The sequence below is a fragment of the Bombyx mandarina genome, chromosome 18 (genome assembly GCF_030267445.1).
Source record: "Bombyx mandarina strain Sakado chromosome 18, ASM3026744v2".
Lineage (NCBI taxonomy): Eukaryota > Metazoa > Arthropoda > Insecta > Lepidoptera > Bombycidae > Bombyx > Bombyx mandarina.
Window position 1 is genome coordinate 12,266,498 of NC_143224.1, and position 27,406 is coordinate 12,293,903.

At 40.0% G+C, this 27,406-nt stretch overlaps 1 protein-coding gene across 1 annotated transcript; it reads left to right on the forward strand.

Moving 5' to 3' along the window:
* The first annotated feature begins 4,650 nt into the window (after positions 1–4,650).
* Positions 4,651–26,409, forward strand: LOC114252569 (protein stoned-B). Its single transcript, XM_089734823.1, has 16 exons — positions 4,651–4,804; positions 6,090–8,360; positions 8,423–9,909; positions 9,989–10,157; positions 10,589–10,734; positions 11,202–11,370; positions 12,519–12,734; positions 14,514–14,658; positions 16,460–16,588; positions 17,352–17,457; positions 18,348–18,516; positions 18,912–19,026; positions 20,728–20,891; positions 21,612–21,766; positions 22,796–23,003; positions 23,269–26,409. The coding sequence occupies exons 2-16, from the start codon at positions 6,121–6,123 to the stop codon at positions 23,402–23,404; spliced, it is 5,754 nt and encodes a 1,917-aa protein (XP_089590949.1). The 5' UTR covers positions 4,651–4,804; positions 6,090–6,120; the 3' UTR covers positions 23,405–26,409.
* The last annotated feature ends 997 nt before the right edge of the window (positions 26,410–27,406 follow it).

Here is a 27,406-nt window from a genome sequence, read left to right on the forward strand (position 1 = left end):
TTTTATATTAGTTGCAAAATCTTCCATTTTTTGTAGTTTAATAGTAGAATGTTGAAAGTTTACAAAACAACTCTGAATATGCATGATAATAGCTGCAAACTTATAAAAAATCGCGTTTCAAATTAACTTTCTGTGGTGGTCATTATTTTAGTGCTAGAAACTTTGCTCTCTTTTATTTATTTGATAATAATAGAAGACGACTGTGATTTATAAACGTTATTTAGTGTTTGAACCATCATGTATATTAAAGGTAAGTCCCAGTTGTTATTGGTTTTAATGTATTTGATAAAATAAAAATACATGTAAAAATCTGTTGTTTTTGGGGATATTGGGGATGTCTTAGGTACAAATAACAACGAAAAAGGGGTCAATTGGGATGAGAATACGTGAAATGGAAACGACCTAAGTATAAATAGGTACAGGTTTCTAGGGTTGTCTATGTAGTTATAACAATAATTTTTAAATTTGTTGGTAAAAATCTGGTTTATTCATGATGTTTTTGTCTAGAACTTTTATTCAAAATTATCAATGTGTTATTTTATTGTTTGGTAAATATTTATATTATCAGTTACGTATTGTTTTCTATTTTTAGATATGCCTCGCGTGTACGTATCAAAGAGTGCAAAGCCTTATAAGAGATATTATCCCTTAATATTAAAAACAGCAATTGGGCAATTGCCTAATTGGGAATAAGTCTTTAGTTGAAATAGCTAAGCAATTTAATATAAGTAAGTCGATTTTGCACAGACATGTAATAAGAACAATGAAATCTCAAGGTGGACAAAAATGTCTAAGTAATACATAATAAAATATTTAATATTTGTTCAGTGTCAGTTTTTCAATGTCTTTTATTGATGATCACTTTGTTGGTGCAACTAAATAAATAAATTAATTAAAACCAAGTAGCAAATTTCTCAACCCTAGCAAATTTCTCATTTCGTCCCAATTAACCGCAATTTCCGGGTAAATAGGGATTACACCTATTTTTTCTTTTTTTGCTTAAACTGGAATGCTAGTTGCATAGTTTTAAATTGGACAACAAAGATGCCCCCAAGACTCAATCATTTTGATCCTTATATAGCATTACATACATCAACAACTACCTTAAAATTGGTCATAAAGTTGGAATTTGTCCCTAATCGCCCCATTTTACCGGTATCGCATCTTGACTTGACAGCTTCGTTCTGTCAGTAGGATATGCTGGAACACCAGCGGCAAACCTGCGCACAGACTGCCAACGTCCAGAGCCTCCGATCCCTCCGTCGGCCGGGCGTCCCTGGGGTGAGCTGCGCGTCTGGTTACAATGTTAATCGCGGTAACCCCCTTACCCCACCCGGGTTTTGATCTCGAGGTATCGGACCATTGTGCGAAAGTGCAGGGGAGTCATTTAGTGGGTAGGGGCATAAATTCTATCCCTTGGGCCCGCGGGCTACTCCTAGCATCTGCGGACCGTCCAGTCCACATACCCCGTCTGCCCCCCAGGCACGGGGACCTCGTAGGACGTTCGGCTCCCGGTTCAAAATGCGCTGCTGAGAGAGTAAGGAAACACGAAGATATAAATACTTACATACTCAGCGAGATCCATGTTGTTCTTAAAGCACTAATGGGCTATAAGATATAATCCGAGTTGACGCTAGAGATGAATAAATGCCAAAAATGGGATTGGATTGGATAAGAGTGCCAGTAAGGATAGTGTAGGTGCACTGGAATTGTGGAGTATCAGACACACATAAGCAAAACAGTTTCTATGTGAAACTAATCCAGACAAAGCAAATTAGACTTTCCAAATTTATATTCTGAAATAAATTTTCGCATACGTATGCATACCTGTTTGGAGCACTGTACCTGTAGATTTTTCGTGTAAGAAGTGAAACCATGCAATACACACTCTATGAATGTCTTCTTGTCCTGTAAAACTGAAAAGGCCTTGTATCCACGTAATCTTGTTTGTCCACGTAATCACGTTTGTTGGAAACAAAAAAAAACAAATCCATGGGAAAGATCAGCCCCCCCGGTGAAGGTCATAGGGCTTCATGAGGCGGTCGAGGCAGCGTGGCACATTACCAGCACTCTAGCGCGCTGCCAAGGAGGAATATCTTCGAGGTAAAAGAGCAACCGGTTGACGGTGTATTGCATCCCGACCTAGCAGGCTGGTTCTGGTCCAGCGGAGTATCCCGGGGCATCGGCGGCACCGTCTGGGCGGCCTGACGAGCTGCCCATGCCGTACCGAGACGGCTGACGTTTCGGAACCTTCGATTCGCTTCGAAAGCTCCGTCGACCGGGTGTCCTTGGGGTGAGCTGCACCGTCTGGTTGTAGTGTTGACCGCGGTAACCCCCTTACCTCATCCGGGTTCTGACCTCGGAGGGGATAGGACGCTTGGGCGAAGACTGCAAGGGAGTCGTTTGTAGGTGGGTCCTGAAAACATCATTAGTCCCGCGGTCCTACATGCCCCGAGCGCTCCCTAAGCGCGGGGACCTCGTAGGAGAAGGGCAACAGACACAAGAAAAAAAAGGGGGTAAAATCAGCTGTTAGCAATACATCTTGGGAGCCGTGAAAGACAAGCATTAATTTATTGCTCTTCTGGGCTTCCAGTTCACTTAAAATACATTATGGCTTGTACATTCAACTTGAATAAAAATTTGAACGTTCCCTTTGCCTACCAAAGTAGATAAAAGAAAACAGTTATAGTTTTAAAAGTAGCTGCCAATATTAGTAAGGTACCGTCTAATCGCGATTTCAAAGTTTTTTTTTTTTAGGCCTTTGGCCTATGTGCTTAGTGCGAGTTTTTTAACTATACTGAGACCTTAGAACATATATTTCAAGGTGGGTGGCGCATTTACGATTTAGATGTATATGGGCTCCAGTAACCACTTAACACCAGATGGGCTGTGAGCTCGTCCACCATCTAAGCAATAAATAAAAAAAACTAACTCAAATTTGTATGGGGAGTTGGAACAGCGCTCTTGCATTTGCCGCTAGGGGCGTTGTTCCAACTCGCACTGAGCACACTGGTGACGAAACATTTCAAAGAAATTATGCACCATAGATAATAAATACTATACACATTAACCGGCCTCTCATTTAAATTAAATATCGCTTGTGGCTATAGTGCGTTTGCATTATAAATTTTGAGGGCTTCATTGAATATAATCCAAAGTAAAAAAAAAAGAAAAATACGGTATTACATAGGTAAATCTTAAAACTTAAAACCTACTTAAAACACTAGCTTATGTTTGTTTGTAGAGTTTTTAAAAAATGTATTGTTCCTAGAAAATAGTAGCTACTTAACGACAGTTATAGTCACTGAGTTTCTTGCCGGATCTTCTCAGTGGGTCGCGATTTCGATCCGATGGTAGATTCAGCGAATCACTGCTCTTACTAGGGCCAGTGTTAGCATTTCTCTCAGGTTGAGTCCGTAAGTTCAACTACCGCTCCGCGCGTAGTTTGGATTTCTTTTAATTTTTTATTTTATTTATTTATTGCTTAGATGCTTGGACGAGCTCACAGCCCACCTGGTGTTAAGTGGTTACTGGAGCCCATAGACATCCACAACGTAAATGCGCCACCCACCTTGAGATATAAGTTCTAAGTTATCTATATACCCGTAAGCTACTAACTAATAGGTAGAGAAACAAAAGATAGTTTCTTTCTTCAAAATATTGTTGGATACAGCTACTTTTAGAATTACGTTAGCGTATAAGTGCTAAAGGTTTATCATATTATGAAATTAAAAAGTAGGATTCATAAACTCAAAAAAAAGAATCTTTAATTAACCATCAAACTTCAATAACACAAAATTATTTTCACATAACGGTTTCAGTAGGTACTGACAAACAAAAAGTTATAAAATATATTCTATTTCGTAATCAGGAAATTGTATTATTCATATTTTTATTTCGTTAAAAAAAGTTGAATTTTTAGTATAATATACCTCTATAAATAATATATACCTCTAATATATACCTCTATACGTCAACTGTTACATTAGATATTTTTGACAAAAAAACGATCCTGCCCTTCACACCGATTAGTGTGATTGCTTCAGTAAAGCTTTACAATAAGAAGATGCAGAGAGTTTCTGCTTTTGCCTAGGAGCACAAAGCGCTTATGCACGAAGACCGTAATTATGAATTCTTCCTTCAACACGTGTTCACCTACTGCTGAGCGTAGGTCTCTTCCAACGTACTCCATTTTATTATAACTTGAGAGTCCGAAATCGCAGCTTAAGGTGGACAGCGTCGTGGTGTCTAATTGCTCCAATAACCGCTTACTAACACTTTAAGCTCAGCTTCGAATATGGCGTGTCGGACTAAAATAGCATCATCCCTTTTCTTTTCGTGGGTGTCGTAAAAGACGACTAAAGGATTCATCAGTGAGTGGGCAGGGGTAAACTCCGAGGATACTTCCATCGTTGTCATATCTATGGGCTCGAAAAAACCATTTAATATTAGCTCGGTTACTCATCAATGCAAAAAAAAAGTTATCAGTAAGAAAAATTTTAAAAATCTGAGAAATATATTTTTCAATTTCGATTTTCGATTACGCCATGTAATTATTCGATTATATCTGGTAAAGGGCGCATACTTAAGCCCACGCACCGCTCAAGTATTGCATAACACGATGTCCTGAGGAGGATTGAGCGGTGACGCTCGTAGGCGGGTGGTCGGAGCATGCGCGAGCTGTTCGCAGATCGATATCAGGGAAGTGGGTTCTGGAGCGAGCCGCGCCGCCAGTGTCCGGCAGGCGCCTTCAGCAGAGTGCTCGCCTCGCGTACTGTCCCCTCGTCTCCGCGTTGCGATGAAGGTATAGAGACCCTTTGTCCGTAGCGCGGTAGCCTATGCCCTTAGCTGTAGGTAACGGCGGCTGGAGTCCCGGTACGTGCCCGTAGCTAGCCGCTGTGTGTCTCCGTGCCGCCGCGGCCCACGACGCGGCCCCGTTTCTCATCTCCACCACCGACCTTCACTTTGTGTCTCACCCATTTGCACTGTCATTTCCATTCGACAATATCTCGAATTTCTTCCTCATTCTTGCTTTTGTGTATGTCATTTTCTCAATGTGTACCCTTCGTTCTTATTTGGTGTGTACAAAACTATAGTTTTTTCTCTTCCCTTAATTTTTATTCGTTATCAAATTTATGCAAATATGTTGATATTTAAATTTAAAGACTATATAAATGATTGGTAATTGTAATCTATTATAGTATTTATTGTGAGTGTGTCCTGCAACCTTTCGAGCAACCTGTTACCAGGAAGACTCCGTAACCTACATCAATTCCCGTCGCATAGCACGATCAATACAATGAAAAGCGCCCCCATCTGCCTAAAAATGTTCATTATGATATTATATTCTGCTATCGACGTGTAAACCTGTAGTAAAGTTCAGAGCTTCTTAGATTTCAAACGTGTACGTTTGGTAATTAGTTACTTGTTTTGAACCGAATTCTAGTTTATTATATCATGGAAACGGTAAGTATTTTACTCAGAAATGATATTTGTTAAATACTTGATTTAACCTTATGCTATTTTTCTCTTTGACGTGAAAAAATCTTACACGGTAACCATATGTACGGAAATAAATAAGGATATCCGTGATTTAAATTTCTTTTAGCTACTACTACTTGTCTATCATCCATTCGTAGTAGTGAGCATCCTCAACCATTTTACAACTTAAGATCCCCAAGGGTTGTACTTAATTCGTTAACTTGAGTCGGTAAGCTCGTCGGTAAGCATTGATACCGTCATGCCTATATTCCGGTACGAAGAGTAGCAGCACAATTATCCTAGTGGAATTGAGAGTTAGGTCTAGTGTCTCAAAGCGAGCAGTTATGCTTTGGGCCCGACTCATGTGCGATAATACTAACTCACACCCCTTATAAATATGTACACGTGTTCCCATTGTCTAAGACAGTCCATTTTTTTTCTATTTTAACCTTAGACTTCCGCCTCGTGACTCAAGATGAGCTTGCAATCACTTTATGATCACTATGGGCTCCAACTTACTAGTTAACGCCTGATGGACTCCCTATTTAGAACATTGCAAATACACGAATGAGTGTTTTTTTTTTCTTAGTTACGATATTTTGTTTCAGCAACTCAAAAATCTAGACGAAAAAACGTATAATGCTAAAACTACCAAAAGGCCTTAAGAAGAAGAAAAAGGGAAAAAAGTCAAAGCGCAAAGGAGAAGAGGAGCTTTTTACCGAAGAAGAACTTGAAAAGTACAGAAGAGAACATCAAAACTCCGAAACTGGTGAGGGATCAACCAAAGAAAATGAAGAATGGTCCAAATTCAAAGATTTAACTACAGGGGTCGACTCAGTACTTAAGAAAACTCAAGGAGATTTAGATCGTATAAAATCCACATCTTTCTTTCAAAGAGTTCCAGCGAAGGCCAAAGAGCAGCCTGCACCGAAAGCAGCACCAAACAGACCTGTAGTTGAGGTGACGGAAGCTGATTTTCCTAAATTAGTTCAAGCAGTCGCAGAAGAAGAAGCAGATAAAAGTGAATACGGAGTTACTGACGACGAATCTGAAGAAGAGGATCAAGACGACATTTTTGATACTTCATACGTAGATGCAGTTGAACGAGGTGAAGTAAAACTTGCTTATGTTCCTGATTCACCAGAAGACTTTCAAGATGATGATATATTTGATACGTCACACGTAGACGCTTTAATCAAAGGCCACGAAGTAAAAGCTTCTAAAGGAAAGAAAACGTTAGACATTGGCGTTGCTGTTGAAGTTCTAACCGGGCGTATCGATAACCTGACTATTACCACAAAACGACCAAAGAGAGTAATACCTGGCGACTTACTCTTAGAAAATACTGCAGATGAAACCCCTGCTATCAGCAAGGTAACCGCAAGTGACCCAGTTGAGAAAAGTATCTTAGATCTTGATGCAGACATACCAGTAACGACTCCCATTGATCTGAGTGTCTCTCTACATACATCATTCATACAGCAAAAGAAACAAGAAAGCCCGCTTAACAGTGAAAAACTAAATGCTGAAGATACTCACACGGAAGAAATTGACGAATTTACTTTACTAGCGGCAGAGTCGTTAGAAGCGAGTACTGAAGTAACAAAACTACAAGAAAAGGAAATTAAATTAGAACCAGTCGTCCAAGAATCATGGTCTGCATTCGAAGCCGACAAAAATAAATCTGTTTTTGCTGAGAGTATTGTCGAAGATCAGCTCGACGTCGCAGATCCGTACGGTGACCAAAACGATCCGTTTGATACAAGCTTTGCCGATGCAGTCATACCATCGACTTCTCTTCGAGACATCGAAAAAGAGCCGATCTTAGAAGACGACGACGACTTCGATCCGCGAGCTGAAGAAATCAGAGTTAAATTAAATAATAGGAGAAAATCCTCAGTTCGTATACACTTGACTGATCCTTCCGGTGTCCGCGAATCGATTACCTCTGATGATATTGGAGAGAAAGATGAAAGGTTTTCTCGGGATTTATTAGGAGGAAGTACAACAGACTTAACTCAGTTAGGTGATTCGCCTTTAGACCCAGTTGACGTAAATGAAGCTGAAATAGACCCATTCGATACGACGATAGTTGATAAAATTTCAGCACCGGGGAAAATTGAATTAAAGATCCTCGAACAGGAACTTATCGGCACAAACTCTGCAACGTTGTATCGTGTCCCAAGTGATCCAGACTTTGATCCACGTGCTGACGAACCCAAAATAGGAGAAAGACGTGCATCTCGACCTGAGAATTTGACAGTTAGTAAAAGTGTCATTTTTAATGTTGATGATCAGGAACCGTTAAGCTTAGACTCAAAACCAAAGCTAATTAAGCCTTTAACTCCCTATTATACTCGTGAAGTCTCTATTACCGAAGACCTAGAAGCAGAGGCAGCAGACACATTCTCTGAAACACTCACTAGAACTCGCTCGGATGAAGACTTAGCACCAAAAATTAACTACGAGGCAAAGCGACGATATTCGGAGTTTTCTCAAACATACCAGTCTAAGATAAACGTGAAAACAAAAGAACTTAAGACTCGTTCAAGCAGAATCGAGACTAAAGTTTTAACGCCTTCGGGTCCTGGAGATTCTAGCAATCTCGAGACAGTAGAGGTAGATCCGTTTGATACTTCATTTGCAGTAATAGCTCCCAGTAAAACTGAGTTGAAGTTGTTGGCCAAAGAGTTTTCATGTGAAGAAGAAGAAAAAAAGGGCGAGTTAGATTTACTGGAACCTTCAGACGATATATTTCAGGTCAAAGCTCTCACTCCTGAGCCATCAGAAACAAGACAAAGTCAAGAGGATTTTGATCCGTTCGATACATCTTTTGCGGGAGATTTAAACCCAGGAAAAACAGAGCTAAAATTACTTGAGTCTGAATTTTTAAAATAAACTGATAACAGACAATAACAATGGCGTACAACCCCTTCTTAAGTATGGGCGAGCCCGTCGCACCTGTCACTACTGAAGTACTGAATCCGTTCATGATGTCAGGAGATTCAAATGAGAGTACAACATTCTCAGGAGACAATCCATTTGCTACTAGCAACCCATTTTCAGACTTCGGGGATGGCTACGAGCCTCCAGTGGGCGACACAGTCCCTGTTGATATTTTTGGTGCAGATCCCTCAGGCGTTGAGGCCAAACATTTTGATGACTTCACGGATGATATATTTCCAAATCAACATTCCGCCCACGATAAGCTCGTTAAGCCAACAGATCTTGATCTGGGCTCCACGACAACTGACATTATGCAAGCACCGGATGACGATGTAACGATCCCTTCCCATCCTTTACCACCTGAAACACAAAATCTAATTCTGACAGTCACTGGACAAATGGAATTTACAAGTTCTCATCTACTAGACAGAATTCCGCCAACTCGAACACCAAGCCCCGTTTCAGTTCGTGATATACACTCACCAAGTCCTACACCTGAGCCAGAACTTCAGGAAGAATCTCGGAATACGGATATATTCGATGTAAGCCGTAGCAAACCATCACGGCCACCACCAGCTCGACCACCACCAGTTGCGCGTCCACCACCTCCGCGTCCAGCACCTCCCGCACAACCACCTATTACGCGTCCCCCACCACTACAGACGACAGATGATATTAATCTATTCGATGCGCCAATACCAGCGCCAATTGTGAAACCAACAAAAGAGGATATACTTAGTTTATATTCGGCACCGAAGAAAGAAGAAAAACAAATAGACTTCCTGAGCGATGATATACTCGAAGAAGTTCCGGTAGATATGCCGCAGCCAACTGCAGCAGAATTTACAGCACCAACAAACGAAACGGGACCATTCGCGACTGAGGAAGTAAAAGAAAGCATTACTTTGGCTGAGCCTGTTGAATCTAACATATTCTCAACAACACTCGAAACTTCCGTACCAATGGACTGTTCTGAACCAGCACCAAACTCTACCTCCGCCACTGCGAATACTTCACCATTCACAGACATGATAAATGAGGACTTCCAAGAGGCGCCAACAAAAGAAATCGAGATGAATCCATTCGAAAGCTTTGGGGCCTCCGATGTTATGTTTTCGAATACAGCCCAAAATGTGTTCGATGCTAAAGTGGAAGAATCATCAGTTACACCGGTAGCTTGCGATAACATATTTGGCGAGGCTATCCAAGATGACACATTTGGTGGAACAATTCCAACGGACATGGACGTCGCAACATCGGACGTATTCGGAACAACTGAAGTCACTACCGCAAATGACAAAGCCGATTTATTTGGTGGTAATGCAATGGACGCTTTCGATTCACAAATGCAACAGACACCTGATTCGCCCTGGGGAAATACATCAGATACTGTAATGCAGGAATCCGTTCCAGTTACTTCAGATGCTTTTGACGCTTTTTCAGCCAAATTTGACTCTACTGCCTCGAATCGAGAAACCACGGGTGAGTGGCAGGTACCAAGATTTGAATTGATTCTTAAAAAACAAGCAATGATATTGAATGTGTATTATATGTTCCTTAGATGTGTGGGGGGATGAAGTCCCCGCAGATGTGGGTCCTGCAGGATTTGAGGCTGAAGCTTTCGATCCGTTCTTAAGCATGGGTGCACCACCACCTCCTGCTGCTACCCCACGACTCGACCACCAAGGTTCACGGGATTCTACAGATGATACTTTCACTGTCTTCATAAGGTATGTGATTATGTCATAATATAAATACCTATAAATAGAGAAAACCCTTTTTATTGCACAGGTGAATGTGTGAACTTACCTTAACTGGCTTAAAGTCGTTAGCGGGGCCCATAGATGTCGCAACGTGAATGCCGCCACACACAAAGATATGACGTCGAACTCTCGGTTGTACTTTACAACAATTGTCCACCCTTCAAAGGTCAAACACAAGACTGCTTAGCTGCAGAAATGGACATGATAGCGGTGAATGTCTAGTCAGCTTTCACGACACATAATATGGACAATCACAGTTCTGCTATTTTAAATCCAGTGGTCGTATTACCTTAGCTTCAAGACCGCGATCTCTTATCTAACTAACTTCATTTCTCTATGATGAGTTATATTAATAATCCATCATAGTCTACTGAGATATCGGTAATTTATTATACTAGGCCGAAGGAAACAGACAATGGCACTGAGGAGGCTGCGGTTCCCGTGTTGGCTCCACCACCACGACCCCAAGTTCTTCCCGAATCACCACGAACGAATCCATTCGACAAAGGCGAGTTTGAAGTGCAACGATTCGAACCTCAACAAGGTTAGTTTATTCATGAATACGATTTAAAAAACCGTTATTGACGTGACAACGTCTTATAATTCGATGGAGCCGGCTGCACGCACGAAAAAACATGACTCATTGAGGCGTTCCATTTAAGGCTTGAAGTGCAAGCGGGAGCGCGCAACGATCGACAAAGAGGCACAATCGGCCTCCGCGTTCGGCAGCGTTCGACATCTGTCTCTCTCCTACTTGAGTGAGCGATGCATCCGCGTGGACAGCTGCTATACATACATTTACATGTTTTCGTCAAGTATGAAGTTCAGTGAAAAGTGAATGTGGTGTCAATTGTTTATAGCAACGATAATTGCGATAATTGAAAAATGAAACCATTTCATCAGTATTTTCTTATGACGTTGTCACGTTCAACTATCGTCAGTAAACCGACTTTACAGACAACCGATTTTTTTTTAATACCCATTTAAACGTTTTTTGTAACTTGTGTTCAGCGGACGAACAACGTCGAGACTCCGGCAGTGATGGCGAGGGACCACCGACTCCGCTCTTTGACGACGACGTGTCTATGCCGCTGGAGGACTTCCCTCGTACAAAGTATACTGGACCCGGGTGGGAAATGCAACTACGGCAACCGAACAAGAAGAAGATAACCGGACAAAGGTAGCTGATTAAAGAAAAAAAGAAAAGTTTTTGTACTAACATTTCAAATGGATGTAATGTATTAACTTAACTACTGGACTGATCATCGTGAAGTTGTTCACAAACGCTGTCAGGAGTCAATACAGAAAGCAGGGTAGGGTATGTTTAATAAATAAATGACTATATTATTTTGTCGGATTTTCGGAGGTCAAAAACATAATTAAGACTATTCTAAGAGAATCTCGCCTTTTTTTATTACCATTATATCATTACCAATGTTTCGAATACTTTATAAATAACGAAAACTGTAAATTGTAAAAAACCTAAAAGTGGTTTTAAAAAAGTGCTATTCCGTAGGCATACCTATTCATTCTTTCATAAATAATTATCCTGCATTTAAAAGTTAATATAAGTTGCACACAAAATGCATATAATATAAATAATTCGTACATAACGCTTAGAAGTAATCTCAGAATGTCAATGGTAACCTATCTCAAAGATTAAGCGAGCTGGGTGTTCGACAACGCGTTCATCCAGACCAAGCAACTTTTTTTTTCCTAACTATAATATACTGATAGCCTTGAGAGGCTATATCAGCGTTCCCTAGCAGGGAGCTAGAGCTCCCTAGTAGGTGAGCTCTCAGGGCTCAAACCGGAGGCGTTGCTAACACTGGCCCTAGCAAGAGCAGTGCTTCGCTGAAACTACCACCTGATCGGAATCGTAACCCACTGAGAAGATCCGGCGAGAAACTCAGTGGGCTAAGCAACTGTTAGGAACTAGGCCATATTTTAAAGCATATGTATCTATAGATTGGCTCTTCATGGTCACCCCAGGTTAGAGCCCCGTGAGCTCACCTACCAGCCCGACGAATCTAGTAGGTATATAACCCCACAAGGCTACTAGAATAGGTAGGAAAAAAATGGTCACCTTGGTTTTTGATGAAGTTTTTTTTATTGCCTTTGTAGGCAGACGGTCATACGGCCCATCTGATTGTGAGTGGTTACCGTCACCCATGGACTTCAGCAATGCCAGGGGCAGAGCCAAGCCTGCCTACCTTTTACCTGCCTATCTTTTAGTTACATTAAAGGTCGATCACACGCTATTAAAAACTTTAAAAAAAAGTACTTTCCAAAGATTTATAATAACTAGTTTTATGTGCAATTCGAAAGGTTCTGGAAAAAAATCTTCGTGAAACTAGCGCTCCAAGGGGACAATCCTGTGGTGCAGCTGTTCAACTCGGCTGGAGACAAGGAACCGTTCCAAGAGCTACCCCTCCAAGCTTGCTACTCGGTCTCGGAGATTGGCGCCCAACAATACGACCAGTACGGGAAGATCTTCACCGTGAAACTGCAGTACGTCTTCTACAAGGAACGGCCAGGGGTCAGGTAATGAACAGAACATTACTTTTGTCGCATTCATCGTTTTTCTTACAGTACGAGGGCGGCACTGAAAATTTCGGGAATTAACGAAGTGACACAACATTACTATTTAAAAATGTATTTATTGCTTTTCGAAGTATTCTCCGCGAAATTTGACACATTTTTCCATACGATGGAACCAATCATTGAAGCAACCATTCCATTCGGAAGTTGGGGTCTCCAAAATGGCCGTTTTGTAGGCTTCCACAGCTTCTTCAGGTGATGAAAATCTCTGTCCACGCAATTTATTCTTTATTTTAGGGAAAGTATACAAATCATTAGGGCTTAGGTCGGGGCTGTACGGCGGATCGTCTAATAATTCTATGTTTTCTTGCTCTAAAAACTCTTTTGTTCTGTGCGCGGTGTGAGAACTCGCATTGTTGTGATGGAGGATGATGCGGCGGTTGCAGTTCTCTTTACGGAGTTCAGAAACGACCTGTGGCAAACAAATGCTAGCATACCATTCTGCATTAACCGTTCTTTGTCCTTCAAGAGGAATAGTCGTAACATGGCCGGTTTTGGAGACAAACGTGGCCACCATTTTTTTTGCAACACTCCGTGAACGAACAATTTTTGTTAGCTTTAACTCATTTTCGAACTCCCAAACTCGTGACTGGTTTTTTGTTTCGGGTTCGTACGCGTATATCCAGGATTCGTCACCTGATACAATGTTGTATACAGCATTTGAGGATCCTGCGTGGAATGTTTCGAGAGTTCTGACGCACCAAGTAACGCAAGCCGCTTTTTGCTCTTCACTGAGCGAATGCGGTATCCATCGGGAAAACAACTTTTTTACACCTAATTGTTCATGCAAGATTATTTGTATTTGACTCATGCCAATGTCTAGAGTTGCCTAAATTTCACGGTATGTCACATGTCGATCTTCCTCAATCAGCTTACGCACAGCATCAACGTTTTCTTGAGTGACTGCAGTTTTTGGACGACCTTGACGGGGATCATCACTGAGCTTGACACGTCCACGTTGAAACTCAGCAAACCAGCGATAAATTGTGGTATTGGATGGGGCTTCATCACCAAATGCAGAAATCATCCGGTCAACACACTGTTTTTGTGTTAAACCACTTCGAAAGTCATAATAAATCATCGCTCATGAATTTTCTCTAGTCAATTCCATTTTCTCAACGACTAAACAAGTTTGACAAAACCTCGTGACAAGACCGAGCATCTTTTTTTAAATAGATAAATGGTATTCGATTTTTAAAACCAAGGAGTTTTCAATTAAAAAGATTTTAATATGACAGGAAGTGGAAATATTCCATTCCCGATACTTTTAGTGCAGCCTAGTATGAGCTGTTCTAAGAGAAATCATATCCACGTTTGTCCCAAAGTTTTTTTATTGTTCAGAAAGACAAAATGTGTCTCGCGATAAACTCGATTTAATGGTGGTAGGACTTCTTGAGAGTCCGCGCGGGTAGGTACCCACCCACCCTTCTTATTTCTGCCGGGAAGCAGTAATGCGTTTCGGTTTGAAGGGTGGGGCAGCCGTTGTAACTATACCTAAGACCTTAGAACTTATGTTTCAAGGTGGGTGGCGCATTTACGTTGTAGATGTCTATGGGCTCCAGTAACCACTTAACACCAGGTGGGCTGTGAGCTCGTCCACCCATCAAAGCAATAGATAAAAATGGCACCGGGAACAAACATCGACAAACATAGCAAAACAACGTTTGCCGGGTCAACTAGGTCTAGTATAAATCGTATCATATTTTTCTTTTGTCGTCACAGGCCCGGACAAGTCACAAAGGCCGAGAGGATCACCAACAAGCTGTCTCAGTTCGCGGCCTACGCTATACAAGGCGATTATCAAGGAGTTAAGGAGTTTGGCAGCGATCTACGTAAGCTTGGACTGCCGGTGGAACACGCGCCACAGGTATACGCCCAATATAAGTTCTTATGAATAACATCGTTTACTTAAACGTGGTATTAGATATACAGGGTGTTAAGTAATCGATCCTAAGCCCTGATCGATATGATATCTGGATAAAAAATAATACTCGTTTAGCTAAGCTCAACATGAGTACCTAGTTTTTGTTTCATGTATCTTTAAAGCGATGAAAATTAGGGTATCATACGCGATCGGGAGCGATGACCCCTAACGTCAATTGGTTATTGGTTGTGTTCCATTGCGTGTCGTAAAAAATGTTAACAAAGTTTAATACTTACCTACCAGGGTTGTTACGGATGCAATAATTTAGACATCCGCGGATGCAGATGCGGATGCGGATTATTAGAAGTTCACATCCGCGGATGCGGATTGGATATGGATGCAGATGTAATGCAGATGCGGATGCGGATTTCGCGATTTTAAAAGGATAATTATTTTAAAAAATGTATCCTTTTAAAATCCCAAAATCCATGAATAAATAACTGAAAATCAATTTAATTTTAACTTGTTATTTATTTAATCTAATTTTTTGAACAAAATTATACAAGTTTTTGGTTTTACTTATGACACAACAGAATTTTAAGCTTCGAGTTTCATAATAAAAAATCTTTGTTTAATAATTAACCTTCAAGATTGGTGAATTATATCTAATAAATAGCAATATTGCAGCCTTCTCAGCTTCCAACCTGTTTCTTAGTGGATTATATTATTATATTAACCCAGCTCCACTAAATAGTTGTTCGCTGGGAACACTGGCTGGTGGAGGTGGTAAATATCTGCATGCAAATTTGGAGAGAATTTTTTTCCTGCCTGCTTCATCATTTTTTTTCTTCAATTCCTTTTCCTTATTCGCACTTTGGAATAAATAAAACTCATCCGGGTGTATTTATTTCCGATGATTTTTCAAAGTAGTAGTGCATCCCTTGCACGAGTAACTTTTATTGCATATCTTACACTCCGACTTCTCCGGATCATTTTTGTCTATTGTATATTATTATATAAGACTTATAGTCCAGATAGGTACTTCTTTTTATTGGTGGCGACATTTCACTGAATATTTATTTCAAATATTCATTAAACACGCAAAAAACTATGAAATACGCAGTAAACACTGACTGTAACTATAATTTATTGACAATGAGAAAAAACACAACAAACAAAACCTGTAGGATCTTGTTACCAATGTGCGCCTTCCTATTCGTCAGTTACCGAATGAAGTTAGCAATTACCAAACATACGTGAAGCACGTGCCACTCTGGCTCCGCCCACTTTCTTTACATGTAATTACTTGTTGAAATGAATCTGCATCCGTAAAACTCCGCATTGATTGATGCGGATGTGAATGCGGATGCATATGTCTGAAATAATGCGAATAGTCCGCATTTGCGGATGCGGATCCGAACATTCGTAACAACCCTGTTACCTACCTACCTTCGAGCTTGGAAACGGTTCTCTTACTGCAGGATTCTAGAACATTTTATTAGCAAAATGAAAAAAACATTGAAACTGATATCCGTCTCCGGAGCATATACACCCGAAACATTGTGCTCAACTAGTTCCCATCTTTCTTTACACATAGCATCCGGACTTTGAATGACCTACCAGCTTACAGATCCCTTACTGGCAATATTTGAGAGGAGTCCTCGGTGCTTAAAGCAATTAACACAAACTAATTCAGTGCACAACCAGCCTTCCCTTAATACTAATTTAACTACAATTAAATTTACTTAAATCGGAATTTCGAAACATTGACAGTGCAAAATGATCTTTGTTGACGTCTCCGTAGGTATCACAACTCTTCAAAATCGGGTCACTGTCGTACGAGGATGTGAAGCAGTTTTCGTGCTGTATCGAGGAGAATCTGTTCAGGCTACACGCGCACAGAGATCGAGCGCTTACATACAAAATGGAAGAGGTATGTGTTTGGTCACAATGGATTTTCTTAACATTATAATTACCAAACTGCTAGAGTCTTGTGTACCCGAGTCAGCCGAGAAGCAGTCCTGTGTTAGTGTTGTTGGAAGGCTGCCCATGCGATTGACCAACCAGAGGCGGATTATCCGTAAGGCAAACTAGGCACATGCTTAGGAGCGTGTAGTTACAAGGGGCGCGCGAGCTCAGAATTTTTAAATATATAAAGAAAATAACATATCGACGATTAAGAACTAAATGCCTGAACTACTAAAGTCTAGGGTTTGATGATACAACGTTATCATAATTGCAAAAACAACTACTTAAAATTTATAGTATTATGATGGCCATTTATGGCCGGTACAGGGGCGCCGATAAAGTGATTGCCCAGGGCGCTCTGGACCTTTAATCCGCCACTGGGACCGACGAAGTTAAGTCGGCAGACGGCGGCTGCTTATATGAGTGTACCAGGCTCACCACAAACCGGGAGAAGTGGCGATTGCTCGTGGGCGCATAACATCTGCCCACAGAAATGATTCTGGATGACGACTACGACCGCTCTGATAAGGGTGATACGAGAAAAAAGAACATTGAAGTGACTATCTTGTGTCCCAAGCTCGATGGCCGCCTACAACATGAGACTGAGCCCATCCGCAATTCCACTCACCCAACGGTACAATGCATACCTCATTTACCGAAAAGTCGAGTGTGATCCCCGCATCAACAGTAATTTTGTAATTCACGAGCGTCGTTTTCAATCGACTCAGGTGCAAATAACCGCTGTAGACGAACTGTACGTGGAGCAAGACGCCGAAGGTTCGGTCCTCAAGCAAATCGCTCGGGTGAGATTGTTCTTCCTGGGATTTCTGAGTGGTGAGTTTAATAGCTATCTTCATATAATACATATCGAATTTATGTTTTACAATAAACTTCTTTACGCGTACTTCGTTTACGGAACGACTGTCCTAATACAATCAGAATAGGGCCTGAGAATTTCACGTAGATATGCCATTGGTACGATCAAGGCCCGTTTGGGGTTTGGGCATCAGGACATGGATATGATGGCGGAAATGACGTCATTTATTTTACTTGAAGTCTCAATTTTCACTCACAATGGTGGTTCCACCTTTTGAAATGGAGCGTGTGACCTTGCGGTGAAAACAGGCAGGACGCAGTAAAGACGAGCGAACGAGTAGACCCACCATCGCTAATGTTAGGCATATAATTATTTACGGCATGTGTATCCGGAATAGAACCAGGATGTCATCGCGTATTCATAGTTATACGACGGGCGACTTATTTAGACGAACTTGCTCATACAGAGCCACCTGCCCCATTAACATTCTCATCTCATTAGACGCCTGCAGCTCTAGCAGTAGGGGCAGGCCTAGAGACCCTAGTAACCATACTCGTGGAACTCGCCAGAATTCGACTGAGAAGCCTAACCCATACCCACTGAGTACTCATCGAATATTTGCAGTGGATCGCGATTCCGATCCAATAGTAGTTTCGTTCGCGAAGCAGCTAGCTGCCCTTAACTGTTTATTCTACTTCGGATGCGCTTAGGTAGCTGTTAGCAAATGCCACCCCCGCTGTTAAAACCGTCAAGGCTTTCGGGACACAGTACCTAATACCTCTCTCTACAAAAAAAATACGAACTTAATCCGATCTTTTGGCTCTCTTGAATCTTTTTAGAGACTCTTCTAGTTTGGATTTTAGATAGTGTTAAAAAAGTTTTTTCGATTTTCTTTAACTTTCACAAGGAATGCCGGATGTTGAGCTGGGAGTAAACGATCTGCGACGTCAGGGCAAGGAGGTTGTCGGCAGACACGACATCATACCGGTCGTCACCGAGGAGTGGATCCGTGTGGAGGACACCGAGTTCCACGCGTGCGTCCAGACCGAGGAGTTTACCAAGTGCCAAATCATCAAGTGAGTTGTGATGAGTTTAAGCAGTGTAATTTTTTGTACGTTAAAAGTCGCCCTTAGATACTGTCCTTTCGGGAGACATCACGCCCTCCGTGAAGATTACGACAGCGATTTCAAAGTGTTCCTCTAATTCTTTCCTATGGAAAACGACTTGTCGGTGGTAGACCGGATTACCTGGGCGCTTCTCCTCTGATCCGGCTGCGCGTCTGATGCTTACGTGTAGACGATAATCCGTTACAACCTTGACCAATATTTAGTAAAAAAGAAAAAAAAAACGATTTTAAAAAACTCATTCCGAATTGAGAGGCATTCATTGAATTCTGTCCACTGTCGTTGAACCAAATGACATCTGATCGACTGACCGATCTCTAACATCGCTGAGTTATAAACAAAACCAGGTTCAAGCCACCGGACGCTTGCTACATCGAGCTGATGAGGTTCAGAGTGCGCCCCCCCAAGAACCGCGAGCTGCCTCTACAGCTGAAAGCGGTTTGGTGCGTCACCGGTAACAAGGTAGGTGAATATTCACATAAATTTAATTTATGTATCTAATGATAATCTATATATAAATAGGCAGTAACAAATATACTTCTAAAGGTACTTTTTTCTACTCTGTTTGATCAGGATATAATGTTTTTTTTTTGTCTTGTATATTTATATATATATATATATATAATCTAAATCTCGGAAACGGCTCCAACGATTTTCATAAAATTTAGTATACAGGGGATTTCGGGGGCGATAAATCGATCTAGCTGCGATTTATTTTCAGAAAATGTTGTTTTATTCGTGTTTTCAATAATCAACTTTATCGATATTCAACTTTATGACTCTTCCCGACATCTATTGGCGAATAATAATACTATTTTTCATAATTGAGAGCAACTAACTGCTTTAAAGATACAATAACACTAAAGCTATTTCAGCAGATGGCGTTGTTAAGCCACCCGAAGCCAATGAGTGTTTGGTTTAAGGTTAGACCAAGAAAATGAATTGTTTATTTATATTATTTGTGTCTTTTTAACTCACGTGTTCACTTAAAAATGCCTAAAAGATCTTGGAATATTTCATCATTTTATCAATATGTAATTCGTATTGAAATATAATTTCTAAAAAACACAATTTATCAAAAAAAAAAAAAACGAGCAAATCGAGGTCATCGTCTACTAATTTTTATCATACTAATATTTATTTATCAAGTTTTTCTATTATTGCTTATACCGAAATTGATCCAAATGTACGAGGAGTTGTGACATGCGCGCTTTGGGAATATCATTTGAGGGCAGCCTGAATAAGATCAACGATTAAACTTAGTTCAAACTTTCTATTTGTCCCTCAAAACTACGTAGAAATCGATCCCGCTATTGTGGCGTTTAGATACAAACAAACGCAATGTATTTCTGCGATTTAGTTATTAAATGTTTCTATAAAAGAATACGAAGAACGAAAAGGAATTGTTCTCATGAACATTACAATTAACTAAGGCTTATTATACTACGCAATGTAAGTCAGCTAATCGCGCGGGTCAACGATCGCTTAGGACGCGGCTTACGTCACATCTACACTATAGATTGCTGGTTAAAAATAATTATATTACATGCATTCAGATCTTATATGCTATCGATTAGCTTCCCAAACCCGGTTTAGAATCGATAGAAGGCAGCCAATGCCTATTATCGACGGTAACCGTTCTCCGAGGTGTGAGCACCTCGTCTGCCCGTCCTATACTAATGAACAGGGGAGTTATGAGTCGTCGTGGCCTAACGGATAAGACGTCCGGTGCATTCGTATTGAGCGATGCATCGGTGTTCGAAGCCCGCAGGCGGGTATAAATTTTTCTATAGAAATATGAACTTAACAAATCGCAATTGACTTCCACGGTGAAAGAATAACATCGTGTAATAAAAATCAAAGCCGCAAAATTATAATTTGCGTAATTACTGGTGGTAGGACCTCTTGTGATTCCGCGCGGGTAGGTTCTACCAACCTGCCTATTTCTGCCGTGAAGCAGTAATGCGTTTCGGTTTGAAGGGTTGGGCAGCTGTTGTAACTATAATTGAGACCTTAGAACTTATATCTCAAGGTGGGTGGCGCATTTAAGTTATAGATGAGTATGGGCTTCAGTGACCACTCAACACCAGGTGGGCTGTGAGCTCGTCCACCCATCTAAGCAATAAATAAATAAAAAAGTTCATAAGGAATGTTTGGTAACAGGTGGAACTCCGCGCTGACGTGTTGGTGCCGGGATTCGCGTCTCGGAAGCTGGGGCAGGTGCCTTGCGAAGACGTCGCCATACGATTCCCGATACCGGAATGCTGGATTTATCTGTTCCGCGTTGAGAAACATTTTCGATATGGATCCGTTAAATCTGCTCACAGGTATTAAATGTGGACGTACATACATATATCTCGACAACAGAATCATAAAGACGGTACAACTTATCATAAAATAAACTTTTTGGAGTACCTATATATGATGAAGGGAAGATCTTCCACCAAATTGCTTGGCGCACCGACAGGCCCAATGTTATTGTCCGGTACTTGTATATTAGGGCATTAGGGTATATGTCAAATATCTTTTTTGTTTTATGATAGCTACCGCCATAGCTGTTATTCAAAGTAATTGAAATTTGAAACTTTCCTAAACGTTAATTTGAGCATTTACACCAACTTTATGATCCTAATGACGAGTCATATATCTTATTGTTTAAAATTATCTTTTTCATTTTGCTGATTTTGGAAGTTTTGCCGAAGCCGAAATTAGCCGATTGTCTCATTCCAAAAGTCGATGTGTAATATTTATCGCCGGGTACTGTTATAGCGCTGGCCACGCCATGAACTTAGTCCCCTATTTTACACCTGTCTGATATAAAATGAGGGGTTTCTCGTTCGAGAAGGGTGCGTTCGCGTGTCTTTTACCCGATTGAGTTGGGAATTTGTACTCTTGTTGTTGGCAACTTGATAAATATTCGCAATAAAATTATTCGATTGTGTTTGATAGAATTTTTTTTGCGTTTCTACATTCTCTAGGAACTATTACGTCATTGTATTTGTGTTATAAGGTACTCTTGTTAATGCCGTCGGATTATGTTTGAGCAGGCGCACTGGTAAAATCAAAGGAATAGAGCGTTTCCTTGGCGCCGTGGACACCCTCCAGGAGTCGCTGATAGAAGTGACGTCAGGACAAGCCAAGTACGAACATCAGCATCGCGCCATCGTGTGGAGGATGCCGAGACTCCCCAAAGAAGGGCAAGGTTCGAGTAACGATAGTTGTTTTTTTTTCGGTTTCACCAGGACAGGTGGGCGAGGAAAGGCTCAGCCAGGAAGGGTGGGATTTGCTAACAGCTGCCCGGGGCCGATGTAAGAACTCATGGGCAGCTGCTTCGGCTTGATGTTAATTACATAATTGAAAGACTCGCGATAATAATACCGTAATCCTCGACGTCAGCAGTAAATGGTCTTTTTCTTTTTGCTTAGATGGGTGGACGAACTTACGGCCCATCTGGTGTTAATTGGTTACCGTAGCCCATATATAACTGGAACGTGCTTGCCGCCACTTACTTTGGGATATGAGTTCTAAGGTGGTACCTACCCGTGCGGACTCACAAGAGGTCCTACCACCAGTGATTACGCAAATTAAAATTTTGCGGGTTTGATTTTTATTACACGATGTTATTCCTTCACCGTGGAAGTCAATCATGAACATTTGTTAGGTACGTATTTCTATAGAAAAATTGGTGCCCGCTTGCGGGATTCGATCACCGATGCGTCGCTAGATACGAATGCACCGGACGTCTTATCCTTTAGGCCACGACGACACATTCATTTTTTATCTGATTTCGAAATTTATCAATACCTTTTTTGGCTTGGCTCTGCTCCTGGCATTACTGAAGTCCATGGGCGGTGGTAACCACTCACCATCAGGTGGGCCGCATGCTCGTCTGCCTACAAGGGCAATAAAAAAAAATAAAAAAAATACAGACATAAGTTTTCGGAAATTTTAAAATATATGCTATGGCATGGCAAAACGAATTCAAATCGTAATCCTGCTGCTAAGCGCACTTGATAACTTAAATTACGTAATAATCAATTGAGTTAAAAACGGATAAAATTCAGCTAAAAGAGTGTAAAATATGGAATTAGAGAAATCAGAGATTTAATACTGAGCACTTCTGAATGTCATGTTGCACTTACGCTCACGGGTACTCACGAATGTTCATGTGTGCTCATGGACACTCACGTGTGCTCACGATTTGCAGCACTAATATTTAAAATATTCACAGGTGCATACACAACCCACAATCTCGTTTGTCGCATGGCTCTGACGTCATACGACCAAATACCCGCGGAGCTCGCCAAGTTCGCCTACGTGGAGTTCACGATGCCGGCCACGCAGGTCAGCCACGTGACCGTGAGGTCGGTCTCGCTTCAGGAGCACGACGGAGACCCACCAGAAAAATACGTTCGGTACCTGGCAAGGCATGAGTACACGTGAGTATTTCTCCATTAGGTACTTGTTTCTTAGGATCGTTGAAGACAGTTTTACAGCTTAACTCATACGCGTATTGAACGCTTGCACCAGCTAAAAAGCCCTCTATGATTTGACAGTTTGGCAGTAGTAGTAGTAGTTCCATTTTTCCAACTGGAAAGGCGAAGGTATCATACCATACAGCCTAATCTTTTATCTAAATTAATTTATGGCTGAGCAGACACGATTTGACACATCAGACATTACCGTTTTTTTTTTATTATACAGTGTGGGCATCGAACGTACGAGCGGTCAGGCCGCACCGGCGTACTCCTTGGCGACGACCGTGGAACGAACCGAACCGGAGCCTCCCGCGCCCGTAGCCCAGCCGCAACCGCCCTCTTCAGACTCCGACTCGGATTGAAATTTGACTTAAGGCACTGTGTAATTAGCAATGAATCTCGGACCACGACCCCTTAGCGTAAAGTTGAAAATCGCATGTCTTATTAACGGTGATCTTAAGCTGTATTTAACTATAAGTAAATGTTTAAAAAAAAAACATGACCGGAAAATAATAATAAAGCTCGAATCGGTCATATGGGTCATTATCAGTTTGGTTTGTTGACAAAAAAAAATATATCACTTCAAGCGTTCGCACATTTCACGGAGATGTTTGTCGGTCAGCACGGGATTTCCCGATTCTGATTTGTATTTACGATTGAACTTCGATCTTTTGTCTCAAGGACAGCAAAAAACCGACTTCGGTGACAAAAAATAACCTTTAATATCTCTACAATAAGTAGCACAGGAGCTAGCCACTGATAACAGAAATAGTATCAATACAATGAGCGAACTCTTAGCCTACTCCATAATATCTAATACGCAATCACACAATAGCTCCAATCTCTTTTTACATAATCATATAGACCTTAATTACTGGCGGTACTATCTCTTATGAGTCCTCACGGGTAGGTACCATCGCTCTGCCTATTTCTGCCGTGAAGCAGTAATGCGTTTCGGTTTGAAGGGTGGGGCAGCCGTTGTAAATATACCTACTGAGACCTTAGAATTTCTATCTCAAGGTGGGTGGCGTATTTACGTTGCAGATGTCTATGGGCTCCAGTAACCGCTTAACACCAGGGGGGCTGTGAGCTCGTCCACCCATCTAAGCAACAAAAAAGACCTATAGTAAAATTTCGTTCATACGTACACAATTGCGTATTTAACACTAAAAATCATCATTTGAATTCGTTCAAGGCTTCAGATAATTGAAACAGGTATATACTAACAATACTATCTACCTATGTGTCTCTGAATATTCCAAATAGGATATTAAAAATAAGAGAAAAACTCATTTTATCTTTATTTTCCGAATGAATGCAAAAAAATGCAGTAATCTAAGACGTATTCATAGATTTTCTACACATATTAATTAATGATAATAGAAAAGTATCTTTCTCCCTTCCTCGAGCTTAAAATACCTTTAGGTTTTAGCGTATTACTATATATTTATATATTATATTATCTGTGGTTTTATCATAGATTTGCATATTTCAATGACGAGTAACAATTGGTACGCAGATTACCTTATGTTCGTGAATATAATAAAAACTATTAATTCTAAGTTCCTTTTGTACATTGTAATAACTTTGGTTTCTTATGAATAGACAATACACCATACGTATTTTCATAGTATAATTTAAATATTTATTTCATAGGATAACAGTATAGTATATATCAATACCTAGTATTAATCACAGGTTTTAAAGATGAAATACTTTACCAAAAAAAATTGCTAGTTTTGCACAAACAGTGCGTTTATATAGCTTCTTGTATAAACATATCTTTCGTATCCACGGGCTATGTAACTATATATAAATATCTCTCTATTGATTGAAATATGTATTTCAAAAATCAATTACTTATTCGGCACGTAAAATGTCAAATAATGAAAATATCACGATACCATTAAACATATTATAAATATTGAAAATTCGGTATTCGACATTTTAATAAATAATATGGTTACCATATATGTAAGGAAAATGATAATCAAATATTACATAATATTATGCAGCAATAATATGTATGGGATGCAAAAGGAATAAATGCTTTATGTATAAAAAATCGTCAAACAAATATCCATATTCAGTATTAATTAAATAAAAATAATATGTAAATTTATAATCAAAATATGTACACTTAATAAGTGCGTCATTATATTTTTAATCTTCGGACATATACCCACCGATTTCTAGTCATTTGGTTTAAATATAAGAGAAATTCTGTACATACGTTGTTGTATTAGATAAATTGAAATGCAAATGTATGAACGCACGTTGTTATGCCGCATAAAGCCGTAATTGGATTAAAATAAATACTACCTAATCCTACCTAGTATATGTACATAATATTAAAAACACACCACACTATGGATTGCAGATATTCGGCCTTTAATATTAATTTAATGTACATTCAATCAACAAACAATCAAATTCATATCAACAAACATAATTCTGTCCAAGCTATACCTTTTAATATTAAAATTCTGAGTATAATAAGAATTATATAATTGATCTTCTTATGTATTTTTTTTCTACTTGTTAATGAAAGCTCATTAAAGTTCTATAAAACTTTAAGTGGAGGGTAAACGCAAATTGAGATATTGACCATCGCTCTGTAGATTTAATTTAATTAACAAAATGCTATTCAATCACATATTTTTACCGATGTGTATACTTTTAATTCTATTTATAATAGTAATTTGGTGATCCATTTGTCAATGAAATCAAAAGTATTATTTGTTTGATCTGTTGTAGGAAGGTTCTAAAGGCATCTTTGGCCAAGCGATTGATCTGTTTGTGATATATTACACGTTTACTTAGTTATTGTATACATAGAATCCTAAGCAATATTTAGATATAAATATGAAAGTACCATCTTATATGAATATATTTAGATAGCACAAAAACGTGCATAGTTAATGTGTTTACGGTTAATAAAATGCGCTATTAGTGTTGAAGGGCTTTTTAGCGTTGAAAATCAATATGTATTCCCATAACTTAACACATGTTCAGTATAATGTTACATTTGATAGTATTATAGTTACGAGGAGTTAAGTAGAATAAGTATGATACTCAAATTGGCGTAGTAAATATCATCATATATACAGTAGAGCATTTGTAAAATACGAACATCAAGGCTATACGCATTGAGTAGTGGCTGATTTAAAAAAAAAAAAACATTTCAAAGAATATGTTTTAACGTGCTTAGGATAAAAATATATATATATAAGTATATTTAAACAGATACTAGATCTCGTCTGAAAGCTGTTACATCGTAAAGTACCTAGTAGCGATACTACCAATGTATTCCGTATATGGAACCTACATTTTGTTGTGAAATAAAGTTAATTATGTTCGCGTATAAGTCTTTTATTTCGTTACTAGCGACCCGCCCTCGCTTCGCTTCGGAAACATTAAAACACACATGAAACCAAAAAAATAAAATAAAAAAGAAATTTAAAAAAAGTAGCCTATGTTCATCAGGGACAATGTCGGCTTCTAATGGAAAAAGAATTTTTCAAATCGGTCCAGTAGTTTCGGAGCCTATTCGAAACAAACAAACAAACAAATCTTTCCTCTTTATAACATTAGTATAGAAGTTTAGATATAAAACTGGTAAAATTACGATGTAATTGTCATTCGTTAACGCCTTCATCGCAACTTCATTCACAACTTGGCGTCGCTCGGTGGAGCAGGAGTTAGGGGTCTTGGGCGTGACGCGGGAGGAGCTAGAACATACTGCCCAAGACCGATGTAAATGGAAGGATTTGATTCGAGCCCTACACCCCAGTAGAGGGTAATAGGAAAAACTGATGATGATGAACACCTTCATTGCGGAACAGGACCATATCGGCTCGTCGCGGTACTTACGGTGCGGACGAAGAAAACTATGTCCCCCTCGCTGGTACGGAGCGATTATTTCAGGTGTTTGTATAAATTCGACAGTGACAGTAGGACCTCTTATTACTGGTGATAGGACGTCTCGTGAGTCCGCGCGGGTAGGTACCACCGCCCTACCTATTTCTGATTTCTACCGTGAAGCAGCAATGCGTTTCGGTTTGAAGGGTAGGGCGGCCATTGTAACTATACTGAGATCTTCGGGTTAAAGATATTCTTTATTTTCAAAAGAATTACATAAATTCACTTAAATGAGAACATTAAAATAGTTACAATTAGAACTTATATCTTAAGGTGGGTGGCGCATTTACGTTGTAGATGTCTATGGGCTCTAATAACCACTTAACACCAGGTGGGCTGTGCGCTCGTTCAGCCATATAAGCAAAAAAAAAAATACTACCAGTGGTTCGCCAGCGGTCGAAATTGGACCATAATTAAAATTATAAGTTTGAACATTATTATGG